We start from the raw sequence: 19,155 nt of genomic DNA, 5'->3' as shown, positions 1-19,155 counted from the left end.
AGTGAGATGTATATCTCGGGAAGAACTTCAATGACCCCAGATTCTTGCATCTTCCTAAAGAAAAGCACTAAAATCATTAGCTGTAGATATTTGTTATTTGTGACTAGCAGTAATCTTTTACCAAGATGTCTGCTTGACTGCACACGTTCCCTAGCCAAAAATCATATGCATACAGGCTTCTTCCCTACCCTTCGGAGAAGTTTTCTCAGAGCTCCTGAGAGGCTATCTCCTGTGCCGTAGTCCTTTAAGACCCTGAATAAAACTTAAACTCACAGCTCTTACAATGAGCATTTTTCTTTAAGTAGACATGTCTTGGTTTTAATTTCTAATAATGCTAAGTATCACTAGATATAACCCACATTGACAAAAAAGCTCACTCACTGGGGTACTCAATCGTTTTTAAGTCTAAAGGAATCCTGAGACCAAAATGTTTGAGAACTACTTCTTCAAATAAAAAAAAGGCAACAACAAAAAACTGTCTTTTGAAAATTCAACTTTATACTGCACATTTATCATACAGAGCTCCTCAATCATTAAGTAGACAACAGCTATTTAAAGTCTGTTCAATTATTCATTAGCCCATTTATTTCAGAATCATTTATTAAGTACCTAATTTGTAACTAGCATTGGGCTCAGGCTTGCAGGAACATAAAAGAAATAGATAATACTCTTGAGTTTAGACTATATTTAGATAAAAAGAAAACTTCAACCAGAATAATAGGGAATTTGAGGCATCATATAACTAGATCCCAAATTTTGTGCCATAGACACCTAGGAAAAGGCAAAGACCACCGGAGATGAGGGCTGATCAGGAAAGCTTGAAAAGTCTACTGTCTGTCCATAGTGGTTTGTTATTATGGGTAGAACTCATTTATACAAGAATTATTCTCCTAAATAGTGATGAAATGAGATTTTTTTTGCAATTAGCTGAATACTTTAAATGTACATTGGGATGTTAATATTCAAGAAACCTGATTATGATCTATTTTGGAAAACATGAAATCCTTTCAAAAGGAGATGTAGATCTAACACATGTAAATCAGTCAGCACAATGCTAGACACATAGCAGATGCTCAGTAAAAGTTAGACACTATTATTAGTACTTTTTATTATTCATTCATATATTTACTTGGGGCACTTTAAAAGTTAGCTGAATTGGTAGTAGGAAGAAAAGGATATTCAAACATCTTTTCCATCCATTTCTGCTCAAACTGTTTAGGATTATCCCAATCACATTTCTCCCTCCTCCTCTCTTTATCCTAAAACCATATAATGGCAGAGAAATAATGGAGGGGAGGGTGTGTGTCACCCTTATTTCATTTACTTCATCAACTTGTCACCTGACTTTAAGAAGCAGGAAAACTTTACTAGGCTACATTTATCTAAAAGATAAAACCCTGCAGATTTAAGAACTATTTAAACTTGAAAATTTTTGAGAAGCTTTAGAATAGTGGCTGGCACACACTGACCCATCAATATATAAAAGCTCTTAATATTATCAACATCATCATCAAGAATTTAGCATAACAGCATTGGAATACACGTTTTTTTAACAAACAAAAACCCATGTAGCAAGAAAGCTGCTTGGTGATGGAATCATTTCTAAATCATTTCAGTAAGCTCCAATGTGAGCCTGAACACATTCTACTGTCCTGTAAGTTTTCACTTCACAGAATTCAATCCAACTGATCCAACGGAATACTAAAGCCATTGCTTGAGCCACCTGCCCCTAGGGTAGACTGAGGACTTTTCAGTTATGACCAGTTTTCACAGGCACATCCGTACTGCACCCTCATCAGAAGACTTCATTTTCTATCACAGCAAGTTCTGTACTTAAAAGAATGAAAATCTAAAAATGCAAAAAACGACACGTGAGAACTGTTACTGTCAGGGGAAAATTACAATGAATGGAATGAATGAAAATGAAAGACTTTTTCATTTACATAGTGATTTCAAAATAGAATCTTTTCACCCGTTCCTGGTAATAATGGCACCAAAGGCACTGTTTTCATTCTGTTATCATGACAATTTCTTTCTGTGTAGTACAGTTGTTTTTCTTAGTTTATTCTATGCAATGGAATTACTCCTTTCTAACTTGATTATTATTGTTCTTTCGTTTAACATTAAAGTAGCCTAGGCAGCTGCAACTTTCATCCTACTTACTGTCAGAATGTTAGGTAAGAGGAAGCTCAACTGAGTTTAGGATTTGGAAATAGTGTATAAATTGAGTTTGCTTTTGACTCTCATAAAAGGAAGTCCTAAAATATTTTTTTGCACAGCAGTGAAACAAACATTTCTCCATTTTGTTAGACTTCATCACTTCACAATCAAGAAACACTTGGAATGTGGGTACCGACTATGACTTTTGCTTGTTACTCCACTCCCTATCAACAAATGTTTAGGATTATTTCTACATCTGCTTGCCAGATCACTGCCAGCTGAGGTATAGTGTTGTCACTGAGAATATATGTTGGCAAATGAATCTGATCCAAAATGTTTCAAAGAGCTACTATGACGTCATTATCTGCTTCCTAAAATAAACTAAGAGACACATTACAGTCAAATATGCTAGTTATTAATACTATTATTTCAAGCATTCTAGAAAAATTCTAACCAAGACCTAAAACAGAAATAAACATGCTCAATAGAAAGGAAACAAAGTTATCATTGCTTCTAAGATCATATGCCTGTCTTACTAAAAAGCCCAAAAGAATAAACTAAAACACTAGGTACACTATTAACTGGCTGCATAAAAAATAAACATGCAAAAAATAAATGGCTTTTATTTGTATATCAATCACAGTTTGAAAAACAAAAGAGGCAAAAATATTTCCTGACAGCTACAAAAATTTTATAATATTTTAAGAAATTTGTAGACTTATATGAAAACTCCAAATCTTTTTTTTTCCCCCAAATCTTTTTACTGAGGTAAAACAAACTAGGTAAGTGAAGATTACACATTCTTGTGTAGTAAGATACAGTATTGTCACAAGGCAGATTCTTTTCAAATTACATAATTTATAGCACTTCGTGAATTTTCATTTAAAATCCTGTTGACGGAAAGAAAAAAAGAAAAACACATGACCTAAAAGTTGCAGGTTATGTTTTATTCGGGTATCTTACCGAGGACTATAATCTGGGAGATGGCCTCTCAGATGCTCTGAGGAACTGTTCTAAAGAGGTAAGGGAGGGCTTCCCTGGTGGCGCAGTGGTTGAGAGTCCGCCTGCCGATGCAGGGGACACGGGTTCGTGCCCTGGTCCGGGAGGATCCCACATGCCGCGGAGCGGCTGGCCCTGTGAGCCATGGCCGCTGAGCCTGCGCTCCGCAGCGGGAGAGGCCACAACAGTGAGAGGCCCACGTACCGCAAAAACAAAACAAAACAAAACAAAACAAACTGTCTCTGGTTTCAGTATGAAGAATGGCTGAGGCGGGAGGGCAGGGAGTGCACAGGGCCTAAGGACGAGGCTACTCCAACCACGGAGGTGAGAGAGCAGGGTAACCCCAACTGGAGGATGGCCTCGGACAGAGAAGCAGGTGGATGCTGGATACTTCAGGTGTAAGTTACCAAGTCACCAGACACCACTTAGAGAGGCCATCTGAATGACTCAGAGCTTTCTGGCATAAGAAGCTTCTTGGATAGTACTGCTCCTGGTGATAATGTTCACACCCTTTGACCCAGTCATTCTCCTAGGAATCTGTCCTAGGGAAACAATCAGAAACTTGCACAAGATTTATTTTCAAACATGTTCAGTACAGTCTTATTTATAAATTTAAAACTGCTAAGCAATCTAAGCAAAATAGGAGAATTTTAAAGATAAATTATGGTACTACCATACAATGGAATATTAGGTAGCCATTTAAAAGTCATATTTATTTAATGTCAAGAGAAGCTGCTCAGAATATGTTAAGTAAAAAAAAGAGAAAACGCAGGCTGTTCAAATTAACACAATTTTATTTTTAAAATACAGAAAGGCCTGCATGGACATATGTAATTAGTGATTGCCTCTTGGTAATGTAATTAGTGATTGCCTCTTGGTAATAAGACTAAGTGTTTTTAAATTTCTTTGGGTCTTCCCATTTTTCCAGTGTTCTCTAAAATGAGAAGGTATATTTTAATTTTTGAAATTATTTCTATTTTTAAATAATATTTTTTGAGCATTTACTATGTGCTAGGCACTGTTCTAAATGTTTAATGAATATGAACCCATCTAATCTTGAAAACATTTCTAAGATACAGAAAAGTTAAGTGACTTGCTCAAAGTCACAGAGTAAGCCAAACTTTGAACCCATGCAAGCTGACTTGAGTCAGCTCTCTTACATCACTACCCTACACTGCTTGTGGAAGTACTGTATCTATACTCAAAGAAATAACTTTAAAAAGAACAAATTATTAAGACAACCCACATAATGGGAGAAAATATTTGCTCATCATATATCTGATAAGAGTTAGTATCCAGAATATATGAAGATCTCTTTTACCACTCAACAACAAAAAGGCAAAAAAACACACAAAAAAACACACATAAAAACAAAAAAATCTCAATTAGAAAACAAGCAAAGGATTTGAATAGACATTTCTCCAAATTAGATATGCAAATGGTCAATAAGCCCGTAAAAAGATGCTTGACAAAATTAGTCATTCGGGAAATGCATCAAAACTATAATGAGATAATACTTCACACCCACTAGGATGGCTAGAATAAAAAATGGAATAAGTATCGGCAAAGATGTAGAGAAACTGGATCCCTCACACGTTGGGGTGGGAATGTGAAATGGTTCAGCTGTTTTGGGCAACAGTTTGGCAGTTCCTCAAAAGGTTAAACATAGTTGCTGCATGACTCGGCAATTACACTTCTAGGTTTAACCCAAGAGAAGTGAAACCATATGTCCACACAAAAACGTGTATCTAAATGTTCACAGTAGCATTATTCATAATAGCCAAAATGTGGAAATAACCCAAACGTCCATCAACTGATGAATGGATAAACATTTTGTTTATCCATATGATGGAATATTATTCAGCAATAAAAAGAAAATATAGATACATGCTAAAACATGGGTAAACCTTGAAAACATGATTCGTGACAAAAGCTAGACACAAAAGGCCACAACTGTATGATTCCATTTATATATATCCAGAATAGGCAATCTATAAAAACTGAAAGTAGATTAGTGATTGCCAGGGGCTGGAGAAGGGGGTGAATGGGGAGTGACTGCTAATGGGAACCAGATTTTTCAGTGTGACGAAAATGTTCTGGAATTAGATAGTGGTTGTGGTTGCACAACATTGTGAAAATGCTAAAACCACTGAATTGTATACTTTCAAATGGTGAATTTTATGTGAATATCGTCTGAATTTTAAAAAAGAACAAATTATCTTTCGTAAAAACTCAGAGCAGTTTCTCTCAACTGCAGAGACTTTCTACTTCCCTTTTTCTTCTATGCTGCAGTACTAACTTTAAAATGTCAAATTACTGTATCTCCGCTATAAAACAGGATAATAATAGTACCACTCCAAGTCGGTTTGAAGAAGATTAAGAGAGTTAATGTGTATAAAGCCCTCAGAACAGTGCCTGACACAATAGTTCTCAATAGCTGTTAGTAACAGTATTGTATTTGGAGTCTAACCAGGAGGTGAAAAAAATTACAATTTCTATTTTTCTTCAAATTATTGTTTAACAGACACTTCAATGAGTGGAAAATTTATCTGACTAAATAAAATCAAGAAGAAAAGAGCACAAGCTGATTTTTACATAGCTGCTGCTGGTCTAGCATTTAATTTAAAAATACAATAAACATTTTGGTCTGTGACTAGAATGAGATGCCAAAGAGTTTCGGGTCTATTAATCCTGCTCTACCTGTCACTGGAGTACAAAGGGGTTCCAGACACCAAAAACCCAATAATTATATGAGATATACTAGAAGATCAACATGAGAAAACAAAGCCTGGAGAAGCTGGAAGAGAAACTGGGTAATTTTCTAGTTCCTTCTAAGTTATTAATAGATATTCTTAGAGCCACTTCACAGCAATGCTTAAGACACTATGAATTTCTAGACTATCAAATTTACCCATATTTAAATAGAAGTTAAACACATATTCTGAAGCCAGACAGTGGTCATGGACTTCTTTAGATTAGAAACAGTTTCTAATGTAAATTGTTTCTTTCCTATAAACTAACTGTCTTTAGATTAACAGTAATTGCTTTATCTGGCTTAAGGCAAAAAATCAAGCTGTTACAAGTCTTCAGGGATGAAGAGGGAGCTGGCAAAATCAGACTGCTTAAGAGGATAAAAAAACAGCTTCACATATGTTTCACATTTATGTAATGCAATAGAGGTCAGGCAGCTGATAAAGCAGAGAGGTAAAATTACACCCAGACTGAGCACTATAAATAGTGAGTGAGGCGACAAATAAAAGGAAACATTGCACATGAGTCAAAAGTAGAAAGGATTGTTAGATTAGTATTGGTCTCTTTCAATCACATAAATAATAGCACATTAACAAATATTTATTAAGTGTCTACTATGATCAATGAACCATGATACATGAACAAATACATTTTATGTGGGGTTATAAATTATAGGTTGTTTAGTCTAAAAAAATTATCTTAAACTGTCCTTTTAAAATTTCTAATGAAGTTTTCCTATCTGAAAATGGTCCAAAAGAGGATTCAAATAAAGGATTCTCTAGAGATAAAGAAACCACGGTTGAGAATGTGGGAATGCTACTGAAGAGACATTATGATGATGATTCCTTGTAGTCCTACCTGTATCTGTGCGTTTCGTTCCCATCCTGAATCGTATCTGCTTGCCCTGAAGGACCTCAGAAAGATGTTTTGCAGTCCAGTGTTGGGCTGGCCAATCAAAAACCATGTTACAGAAGATTGCAGGTTGTTGTAAAGACATTATAATTTCTTTCGCTTTCTCTGGTGTAAAAGGTTTGACATGTTTACCTAGGGAGAGAAATAAATAACTAAAAAGTTATTTCATATAATATGAAGAATAAATAGCTAATATCATTTCTATTATGGCAAATCCTTCTGTGTAATTGCACTTCATTTATTACTCTTTACATAAATATTTGGCCTCAAACAGCCATAATTCTTCAACGATTTTTCTCAAATATTAAATTGTAAATGTTGGAAAATATTTACAATCTTCAATGTCAAAAGTGTTTTTTTAAAAAGGCTTTCCAAGTATTTATGTACATTTAAAAGATGCAATTTTTTGACAATATTATTTCCTAAATAGAGAATTATGTAAGAAATGCTGATGGAACCTACTCTTGAACAACTAGTGTTGCTGGACTCAGCAACAATTCTACTTGATATAGCACATGTTCATGCCAAAAAGACTACCGCATTCACACAGCAGTGGATGGGGAGCGGGAGAGGGGATTATTTTATTGCAAGATTTAAAAAGATAAAATACGTGCTAGGGTGGATATCAGTGTTAATCCTTGATTCTGACTGCATCTATAAACTGTACAAGGGAATATGCACAAACTAACACTGTGACTTACTGAGGACTTCAATAAATTTCAATCATAGAATGTTAATCCGGGATAGGAGGGTAAAGATTAATATTTGTTAAATAAAAGAACAAGTGGGGACTTCCCTGGTGGCGCAGTGGTTAAGAATCCGCCTGCCAATGCAGAGGGTACAGGTTCGGGCCCTGGCCTGGGAAGATTCCACATGCCACGGAGCAACTAAGCCCACAGTAGTGCGCCACAACTACTGAGCCTGCGCGCCTAGAGCCCGAGCTCTGAAACAAGAGAAGCCACCGTGGTGAGAAGCCCGTGCACCAGAACGATGAGTAACCCCCTCTAGGTGCAACTAGAGAGAGCCTGCGCGCAGCAACGAAGACCCAACGCAGCCAAAAATAAATAAATAAATTTATAAAAATATATATTAAAAAAAAAATTAAAGAACAATAAGTTTCTCTTTAAAGACATCTCAAGATGAAAGTTTGGGGGGAAAGTTGAAAAATGCTTCATACTCTGATCCCCAAAACATGAATTTATGATTCTCTAGTACAATCAGCTAACCCCTCTATTTCAGTTACCTAATCTGTAATTACACTTACTCAAAAAATTACGAAAAGCTCATGAATAATCCAAATTCCCCCTTCAACCAACCTTCTTCTAAACTTTCTGACAAAAGGAGGAGGGATGGAGAAGGACTCATCGAGGAACCTGAGTAATTTGTAGTTGTCTGAATGTGAGGCTTGTTTTTAAAGAAAATGAAAATTTAGGTCAGTTTGGCCCTCCTTTCTCAGACAAGGACAAAACCCAGAAACCTCTCCCAAACCAGTGGTGAAAGCGAGCAGGCTCTAAGCCCTCAGGAGCTGACATCTAAGAACACTGTGGCCCCTTCTGGGTAGTCAGGGCTCTCATGTGAGGACATCAGTGTGGCTGCTTCAGGGGATGGGCAGGTGCCAGAGGTGGGGCTACGTGGAGTAGGGAAGACAGAAGGCACTCTTAGGTCTCTATGTAAAAGAAGGCCCAAGTTTATCTTTAAGTGACCTTTACCTACTGAAGAGCCCTGTTAAGGAAAACAGGCTGTAACCAGGAATTGTTTAAAAAAGGTCTTAACCCATGCCAGCCTATAAATGTAAGCACAGGGGTACCTAGATTGCAATGTACCAAGTCTTCCTGGACTTGGAGTGCCTGGATTCCCTGTGTATGAAAATGGACAAGCCACATTTTTTATTATATATTTTTAAAGTTTTGCTAGACCATGAAAAGCTACAATTCATTCATGATAATACCTGTTGCTTGTGACATATAAATTAGTACTACCCTTTGGGAAACAACTGGGAAAATGAAGCAAAAGTCTCAAAGAACCACCCATTAACCTAATAACTCATGTTAGAGGAATTTGCTTTTAACAAAATAATCATAAGCCACATACATATTCATTTATAGTATATATATGTACACACATATGCATAAAATATCTATTACTATAATAAAAAAACCCGAAAATACAAACAACCAAATGTCTCAAAAGTAGAAAAATAATTTACTAAATATTTCTCCCATAGTACAGTCCCCTGGTACATTCAATTCATTAACAATAAAAATGAGGGCTCTGTAGCAATGTGTGGAGCTGTAGGGACTGGAACTGACTCAGAGAGTTATTGCAACAGCTAAGTGAGAGGAGTGGTAATAAGGCCCTGAACAACAAAGGGTGGCAGTGAGGAAGGCAGAGATGGTAGAGATGGAGAAATACTAGGAGAACAACGTCAAAGACTATTACGACTGAAGAGATGTGGGGTAGGAGGCAGATGCAGCTGTAAGGAAGACTGAGGTTTCCAGACTTTGTGACTTGCCACGAGAGAAAGGTTAGGAGTGACATCTCCTTCTGTTAGGAAGATGAGAGTTTGGTTTTGATCATCATCATCATAACAATACCATATATTTACTTGTATAAGGCTCTACTATTTGCCACACACTTTTATATACATTAAAATAAAAGTGCTCATTGGATCCTCTAAGAAGCCTGTAAAACACAGGTACAGAAGGTATTTTATTTCCATTATCCAAATGAAGAAATGGAAGTTCAGATGTCAAAGGTCAAAACACCAGTGATGATAGGACTATAGGTCAGGTTCCCTGATTCCAAGTCCAATGCTCCTCCTACTGCATAATCCTGCTTCCAGAGAATTAAAACTGTAGGACTTACACTAGCACTAAAAACAGAGAGACAGTATAACCCAAAAAGATAAGCTGGTGCAGGGAAGCTTTAGATGGATCCATAGATAATAAATCCACATGTGCTGTTGGGGAGAGAGGAATGTTCTGGTTTGTGCACATGTTTGTATGTGTGGTGGGGGGAGTAGTTAATATCTACAGTAGAGATTGCTAGTTGCCTACCTTACCCACTACTGCTTTCTTCTTCCTCACTAACAGAACTTTGGGCAATGGGAGCGGCTGAAAAATTACATTTCCCAGATTCCTTTGCAGATAGGAGTGGCCAGATATATATCTGGAAGTTGCTGAGTCAGCCTTTCCCCTTTATCCTCCTCTCCTATATCCTGCCTGGAAAACAGACATCATGTTTAACCATCTCAACAGATAAAAGAAAGGCCCAGGAAATTGCAAACACCGGCTGAAAGAATGCAAAGATGTCCATCTTTGTGCCCCGGAACCAAAGCCAGCAAAATTGTATCCCCTGAACGCTTTCATATAAACACATTAACTCATAGTCAGGACTCTGTTATTAGTTCATAACTGGTATAGCACCTTGCCTTCTGAGGCTATGGTTTTCAAGGACAACCATATTCTCCCTAGAGAGTGCTCTGTGGCTTAGGCTGGATGAATCATGGCTGGTGTGACTCACTGTAACATTCTTTCAGTTCTACGTTTGTAAAATGTTCAAGCTTTGAACATTTTGCTTCTAGAACTTTAAAAGGCAGAGAAAAACAGAAGCACCAGTCCTTTGGGGGTGACGATTTATTTATGCTGCTTATCTTAAATCAGAGCCAATAGATCACACGGCTTTGAATGTTTTCAAAACAGTGCTCATATCTGTACACCTAAGTACGCGGGCATTAGTAACACGAGTAGTGTTTTGACAGAGGAGCTTCAAAGAAGTAAATAAATATTTTTTCCTCTAACATAACATTAAATTTTCTAAAAAAGTATTTAATGATCTGATCAAAAAATGCCAAACATCCCAAAGGTTATTTAATAGGAGACTCTAAAAACTAAAGTTTGCTGAGAAAGTACCAGGCCCAGTGATTGGAATATATTAAATGCTCAAACATTTGCTAAATGAATGAAAAGTGCTATAAAGCATATGCAGAGTAGATCAGTACGATGCTCACCATAATAGGAAATTAGCATATTTGAAGAATTTCAGGTCTATCAGTGAAATAAAACAATCAGCTGGTTGTGAGATAAAAGTAATCTGGGTTCTGATCGTTTAATCAACAATGAACTGGGCTATTAACAAATTGAAGTGTTACAATTTTCTTTAAAGAAGAATACAGTCTATACTGTATTAATTAAATAGCCTAGGGATGCACCCAATCATTCCATGCCAGGGATATTTGCAAAGAGCTATAAAAATTCTGAAGCAACCTCAAAAGCCTTTAAAGAATAAATGTATTTAGGTCTAAACTTGCAGCAAGTAGCAATTTCTAACAGAAACTGCTGGAAAAAATGATTAGTGATCTAGGTGTCGCACAATAGTCTCTTCTCCCTCTAAATGTAGCATGTTATTCAGATGATTGATTACAGCTTTGGTAACAATTCTTTGGAGATGGTGAAACACCATCAAAAAGCAATTTACTTTTTTCTCAGTTAATTTTTTCTTTAATTAGTGCAAAGGACAAGATAATTTGAAACCTAATTTCTCTGAATTTGCTAGCAATCTGGCTTCAGTCAATTAACATCTGGCTTGGATTTGTATCTGAGATTTAGAATTTAAGACAAGAAATATCAAGTTTCCAGAATATGCTCCTAATATTGATAGAATACAACAAAGACAAAGATCCTGAAATTGAAATTAACTCGCTTCTCATGTCAGGTATAATTTTAATAACTATTAATTTTAAATTTAATAGTTTTATATTTTATTAAAAAATTTTCAGAAGGTGACATCAGAGTAAGCCTCAAGTTACAATGCAGAGACTCACCACAGTGATACAGTATGAACAAAAAATTGGGTCCTAGCATTGGGAGCTAATTTATTTCTAAATATATACAGGTAAGCCTATGATGGCCTTCATCAATCTGATGACTACTGTATATACACACAAGGGTCACCTACCATCTGGAATGGTAGATATCAGCGTAAAAAATAATGAACATTTAGACCAGGTCAGAAAAACGCTGATGGAATTATGCAAGTACTACTTAACAAAATGACTGTGTTCAGACTGAAGACCAAATGGTAAAACTTACACCAAAGATGATTTTAATTTTATAGTCACTATTTTAAAATGTCAATATGAACTGAGAAAATTCTGCTGCTGATGAACTGTCATAAACCCTTTGAATTTCAAGATCTAGAAGGTGGTGCTGACGAAGAAACCACAAAGTGTTGAGGCTGTGTTGACATGACCTTGCCAATACCAATGCTCGGTGTGGTAGTGAACACCCAACCAGGTTCAGGCTGGGGACCGGAGACAGTTACATGCTGGACATTTACCATCCTCTTCTTCCCATCTTCTTACACTTGTAACTCTTGCCCAGTTAACCCAGAAAATTGTCTTCTCCTCCTCACTTTAATCCATTTATGAACCAGAAAATGACTCACAGCGCTTGTAAGTTCCTAAACCTAAAGCAAGATAAGTAAATCTATATTTTAAGTGAAGTTAATACTCGAAAGATTGGTGCCTCAAAGACTGGAGCTCTTTAAAATGCTTCGAAGTACCTTCAAAATTTCTACCAAAATGTTTCCATTTCTTCAGCCTCCACTAAGTAAATTTTCCGTAATTCAGAATAAACTGGGTATTTCATCTCTTTTCATCAAAAATATTCAACAGAAGAGTCTTGAAGAGGTATGTGGACACTGACATTCATAGTAGCACTACTCATCATAGCTAAAAGGTGGAAGCAACCCAAACATCCATTGACAGATGAAGGGATAAACACAATGTTTATACAGGCAGTGGAATATTATTCAGCCTTTAAATGGATGGAAATACCGTCACATGCTACAACATGGATGAAACTTGAGAACATTTTGCTACATGTAAAAAGCCAGCTGCAGAAAGACAAATATGGTATTATTCTACTTACATGAGATACTAAAATAGTCAAATTCAAACAGAAAGTAGAATGGCAATTACCTTGGGCTGAGGAGAGAGAGAAAAGGGGAGTTATTTCCTAGGTACAGAGTTTCAGATGTGCAAGACAAAAAGGATCTGGAGATCTGTTTCACATTAAAATGAATACACTTACTACTGAACAGTACTCTTAAAAATGGTTAGATGATAAATTTTATGGTTTTTTTGGGTCACAATTTAAAAAATACTGAACAGTTCTGTTCAGTAATTACTGAAAAAATTTAAAATATTTATTTATTTTATTTATTTTTGACTTAAAAAATTTATTTATTTTTAAAAAATTTATTTATTTTATTTACTTTCTGGATGCATTGTGTCTTCATTGCTGCGCGCAGGCTTTCTCTACTTGCAGTGAGTGGGAACTACTCTTCATTGGGGTGCACGGGCTTCTCACTGCGGTGGCTTCTCTTGTTGCGGAGCACAGCTCTAGGAGCATGGGCTTCAGTAGTTGTGGCACGTGGGCTCAGCAGTTCTGGCTTGCGGGCTCTAGAATGCAGGCTCGGTAGTTGCAGCACACGGGCTTAGTTGCTCTGCAGAATGTGGGATCTTCCTGGACCAGGGCTCGAACCCCTGTCCTCTGCATTGGCAGGTGGATTCTTAACCACTATGCCACCAGGGAACCTCTATCTTGCAATAACTTTTAATGGAGTATAATCTGTTAAAATGCTGAATCATGTTGTACACCTGAAACTAATATTATATATCAACTATACTTCAATTAAAAAAATTAATCAGAAAAAAATTTTAAACTATCAGAGCCCAATGGAAACAAATACAGTCTCAGTCTGAAAGACAGATTCAAAGTATTGATTTTTAATTTCACTGAAACGCTTCAACCAATGTATGATCCTAGAAGTAACATCTCACATTCAGAATTCGAGTTGATTCTTTTTTTTTTTTTGCAGTACGCGGGCCTCTCACTGTTGTGGCCTCTCCCGTTGCGGAGCACAGGCTCCGGACGCGCAGGCTCAGCAGCCATGGCTCACGGGCCCAGCTGCTCCGCGGCATGTGGGATCTTCGCGGACCGGGGCATGAACCCGTGTCCCCTGCATCGGCAGGCGGACTCTCATCCACTGCGCAACCAGGGAAGCCCCTCGAGTTGATTCTTAACAGTAAGTAGTTTCATGTTTGTTTAAGTCCATTTTTTTAAGAGTAGTTTTGGGTTTAAAACAAAATTAGGGGCAAGTACAGAAAGTTCCCATATACCCCCTCCCCTCATACATACATGGCCTCCGCGTTATCAACATTACTCACCAGAATGGTACATTTTTCACCAAAGATGAACCTAAACTGGCACATCATAATCACCCAATGTCCACAGTGTATCTTAGGGTTTACGCTTGGTGTTGTGCAGTCTATGGATGTGAAAAGTATAATGACATATATCCACCACTACAATATCCTACGAAGTACTTTCACTGTCCCCCAAATCCTCTGTGCTCTGCTTACTCATGTGTGTTTTTAATAATTTCCAAGCTGTTACTTCAGACAAAAAAAATAACACATCCTTGTGGTACATATACATACAATGGAATTTTATTCAGCCATTAAAAAAAAAAGAGAAATTTTGCTATTTGCAACAACATGGATGGATCTATTGGGTATTATGCCAAGTCAGACAGAGAAAGATAAATACCATATGATTTTACTTAATGTGGAATCAAAACAAACAAACAAGCAAACAAAACAAAAACAGACTCATAGACACAGCACAAACAGGTGGTTTTGCCAGAGGGGAGGAAGGTGTGAGTGGGGGAAAAAGGTGAAGGAGAGATTAAGAGGTACAAACCTCCAGTTATGAAATAAATAAGCCATGACAACGATATAATATACAGCATAAGGAACACGGTCAATAATATTGCAATAACTTTGTATGGGGCAGATGGTTACTAGTCTTATTGTGGTGATCATTTCATAATGCACGCAAATGTCAAATCACTATGTAATATATGTGAAAATAATATATTGTATGTCAATTATACTTCAGTTAAAAAAAAAATCACATCCTTGGAAGCAAACCCATTACTTTGATATCCATAGAGCTTAGCATAGGGCTTGGCATAAACTAACACCAAATAAATGTTTTCTGAATTCACAGCTCATTTTTAACAATGCATAAAACTTTACTAAGATTAACCATTTGTTTTCTCCACCTTTGTAAAACGAACTATTGAGCATGCTCACAGCAGTCTCAAAACAAAGGGATCAGTTCCTCGATTTCATGCTCACCTCCACTGGTTCCCTCTCCAGCTCCCGATCACACTATTCGCCACTAATTGACTCCTAATCATCCCTGTCCCAACAGCAACTTGACAAAGCTTCTTCACTCTCAAATCCCCAATACCTCTCTCCACTCCCTCATTCAGGGCGGTGCCTTACCCTGTTCTTCTGAGAAAAGTGAAACCCACGACTTCCTTCTTCACTTCAACGTTCTGGTTCACCCTGCTCCTGTTTGGTCTCCAAGGACATAATCTTCCTCCTTTCAGCTGTGTACCCTGCACATTCCACTCCAGTAGCACCGGTCTGTCTCCTCGCTTTTTTCCCCACCCTCTGCCCTCTATGTGCCTTGGGCTTTTCTCCACTCGCTTCCACTCCTGGCCTCTCCTTGCCAGAAACAACTTCTTCCATTCATTTCCATATTCAAACTACAGTTGTCCCTCAGCATCCGAGGGGGACCGGTTCCAGGACCCCTGAGAATACCAGAACTCTTGAGCGCTCAAGTCCTTTAGAGTGGGCCTGTGGGACCTGAGGCTGCGTGCAGAATGAGGACTGTACACCAAACCTTCAAAGTACTCGCAGAAGCACAGACCAATCCAATTTGTATTCGTTCTTTCTCCTCTCACACCCAAAGCATGTAATGTGTGTAATATTTACAACCCATCTAACTGCCTCCTGCCGTGCGAATATGTATTATACTACAAGTCTTTTAATCTGTGTTCTTTTCCCCCAAAGTATATTTATAGGGTATTTTAGAGCAAGAACTGTCTTTAACCTCACTGTAAAAAAGAGTCTCCTGTTCATAGTATACGTTCAAATATTTTTTGATAATGGAGTGGTAATAAGTTTGCTCAAAAATTAACTTTTCTATGACCCCCACAATATTCGTTACTATACTAAACATAGTGAAACTTTCACATGCATTTATTTGATGTATGTATTTTTCTTACCCTTTATTCACATAAGCCTTATCTAATTTAAAGCAAAGTCTTCTCTTCCAGTAGGATTTTGCCCATTTAACTTACTTTGTAATGGTAATAAGCAGTCACCCCAAAGTGGTTTTTCTGGGGAGCATGACAGTTTAAAATAGGGTTGAAAGTTCCACAGATAGGATTTGGAGAATCCTTTAATACAAAAATTTGAAGTCACCTGCAAAGATGTGTACACATGCTATATTGTTCAGGGGAGCAAATCCATACTTTCATCAGTTCTCCTTAGGACTTCAAGATTAAGGGTCACCAGTTTCCTCAAAAAGTTAAATATGGAATTACCACATAGCCCAACAATTCCACTCTTAGATATATGCCCAAGAGAAGCTGAATACATATGTTCCTACAGAAACTTGTAAACAGATGTCCATAGCAGCATTCTTCATAGCAGCCCCAAAGTGGAAACCCAATGCCCACTGATGAATGGATACACAAAATATGGCATATCCATACTACAGAATATTATCCAGCCACAGAAAGTAATGAAGTACTGGTACATGTTACAACATAGATGAACCTTGAAAACATGGTGCTGTGTGAAAGAAGCCAGACACAAAAAGCCACATATTGTATGATTCCATTCACATGAAATGCCCAGAACAGGCAAATTCATAGAGACCGAGTAGATTAGTGATTGCCAGCGGATGGAGAGAGGATGAATGGGGAGTGACTGCTAATGGGAACCAGGTTTCTTTTTGGTGTGATGAAAATGTTCCGGAATTATAGTAGTGATGGCTGCACAACTTTGTGAACATACTAAAAAACATTTTAAAAGGGTGAATTTATGGTATTTGAATAAAGAATAAAAACCTCCTCTTCCCCGGCTACATGCTTAACATCTTCTTTTGCATCATCCTCCCAAACCTAAATGTTATGCATTCACATTAAAATTCAACAGTACTCCCAACCACCTCCTTCTTCTTCAGGTTCCTAATTTACATGTACTTTTCTCAGGCTGAAAAATTTCAGAGATATTTCCAATTTCTTTTCTCTCAGTTTCAACATCAGTCAGTCACCAATGCCAGCACTTTTTATTAACAATATAGTTACCGTTATTGAATATGTAATTCCTGCCAGACATTTATGCTAGATGATCTACAAGTATCTTTAATTTTCACAATAGTTATGCACGTTAGAGAGGAGGATGCTGTGGCTAAGGGGGTTTAAGTACCTTGTCCTTCAGTCTTTCTCCCTCCAAGCTATCCTCCACCCTTCAGCCGCAGTGATCTTCCTAAAACCAAATCTTATTGTGTTATTCCCCCATTACTCCCCCACCTAAAGCTCCTCAAAGGCTTCACACTGTCAGACTCCTTAACTTGGTATAAGGTGCCCTTCAGGATCCCTGTCTCTTACATTCCTTACACCAACTTCTTTCAGTTCCTGGACTATGCCATGCTCTTTCTCCTCCTGCCTCTGGACTTGGCACGGGGTTCTCTTATTCATTCACTCAACAAATATGTATTAAGTGCCCCCTAGGAGCCTGACATTGTATTTGCTGCTTGGGCAAACGCTGTGAATGACACAGATATATGTTCTTCCCTCAAGGTACTTAAGGTCTAAGGGAAGAAACGATAATAAACAAGTAATTACAGATTGTGATAAGTGAAATGAAGGAAGCAGGATGCCGTATTATAAAACATCTAGGGTAAGGGTCAGGGGAAAACTATGATGACTGTTTTAGATAGGTTAATCTGGTAAGGTCTCAGGTGGTGACATACCTTAAAATCTGAAGACTAAGAAGTCAGTTATATGAAAAGCAGGTAAGAGCAGAGGGGGTGATGAGTGACAAGAGATGCTCCTGGAGACATCAGCAGAACCCAGACCAAGGATTTTTGTAGGCCGTGGTTAGGAGTTTGGATTTTAACCTAAGTTCTTAGTGCAATGGATTTCACTGAAGAATTTTGAGTAAGAGAGTGTCACTTTTTGCCACTGAATGGAGAAGGGATTGGAGGGGCACAAGAAAGGAAACGGGGACACATGGCCCAGAGATACAGTAGTGGTTTAGGTGAGAAATGTGGATGATGTGGACAAAGGTGTGATAGAGAAGGAGGAAAAAAGTAGACAGGCTAGATGCAGAGTTGACCTGACGAGCAAAGTCATCAGCTGGAAGTGAGGAAGAGATGAAGAGAGGATATAAAGAGTTTGGGGAATTGCCATTGGGGAAAGAAAGTAAGGTTACTATAGAAACAGAGGATCAGAAGGATCTCAGGCCCATACTGAGTGAATACGCAAGAGGTTGACCATTTTCATTTTATAATGTCATCAATTTGCCCAGGACTTTTTCAGTGTGCACTAATAGTATTCACGTTACCAGGCATTAGTCATTCTTTTTCCTTTCCAGGCCCCTCTACTCAACCGGGAAAAGGCATTGTTATATACAATCAAAAGTCTCTGGATCCCATGGCAGTTCCCAGAACAGTGCCAGGCACGGAGCAATCATTCAATAAATGCTAACAGGGATCTCAGGCTAACCGGCCTTCAAACTTCATCCGTTCTCTAAAGCAGGATTCCACTGAAATCATACTCCTGTTCACAAAAGTCCCAGATATCTCCACTTATCTCAAGGGTGGTTCAATCTACTGTAACAGTCACAACACCCTCATGTGTGAAACAGCACTGGCAGGATGGGGGGATACTGGACCTATACGATGATCAAAAATCTGGGTGCTACAATCTGAAAACAGACACGTTCAGTAGAAAGCAAACAGTTTTCCTCATCGCTTACTGCAGGGCCGAAGGGACAAACGGCCACATGAGAGGTGCCAAGAGTCAGCTGGCACAGCGTTGTACTCACGGTCTGAGTTCTGCCTAGCACCTACCTTCTTCCTCTCCAGATTCAGAGTCCTCATTAGTGAACGCCCCGGAGTCTGCTGCCATGGAGATCACTACACGGGCTCCACCCGAAACCAAAAGTGAAGTGGAGCGGGAGCCGGGTCAGAAAGAGGCCAAAACCCGGGGTCTGAAGCCGCAGCACAGGCAAGAGTCGCAGCGGCTGCTACCGGGCTCTTCCGGAAGCGGCACGCGCGTGAAAGTCATGTGACGGGCACTGGGCGGGGCCACGCGGTTTATTTTGATTCTTGAGTGGTGGAAATGTAAGCACGTGGTCGCGGTTGTGGTGCTTTTTACTTTCCCCAGACCGTAATCGTCTTC

General features: G+C 38.2%; 1 protein-coding gene across 4 annotated transcripts in view; it reads right to left on the bottom strand.

Annotated features, from left to right (window-relative positions):
* The window catches only part of HSPBAP1 (HSPB1 associated protein 1), an 86,337-nt gene extending 67,307 nt beyond the window's left edge, over positions 1–19,030 (bottom strand). For 2 of the 4 annotated variants that reach the window (XR_002173815.3, XM_033855763.2), the window contains exons 1-2: positions 18,825–19,029; positions 6,769–6,954 (exon numbers count right to left, since the gene is read on the bottom strand). Coding sequence is in view for 3 of the 4 variants with exons in the window: in XM_033855763.2 (XP_033711654.1) it covers positions 6,769–6,954; positions 18,825–18,882 (244 nt within the window). In the remaining variant the exon portion in view is untranslated. Of the gene's footprint in view, positions 1–6,768; positions 6,955–18,824 lie in introns of all 4 variants that reach the window. The other 2 variants (XM_033855764.2, XM_019922760.3) reach the window with 2 other exon arrangements.
* Between the last annotated feature and the right edge of the window lie 125 nt (positions 19,031–19,155).

The sequence above is a fragment of the Tursiops truncatus genome, chromosome 4 (genome assembly GCF_011762595.2).
Source record: "Tursiops truncatus isolate mTurTru1 chromosome 4, mTurTru1.mat.Y, whole genome shotgun sequence".
Lineage (NCBI taxonomy): Eukaryota > Metazoa > Chordata > Mammalia > Artiodactyla > Delphinidae > Tursiops > Tursiops truncatus.
The sequence above is the reverse complement of the archived record's forward strand: the minus strand, read 5'-3'. Positions and strand labels throughout refer to the sequence as shown.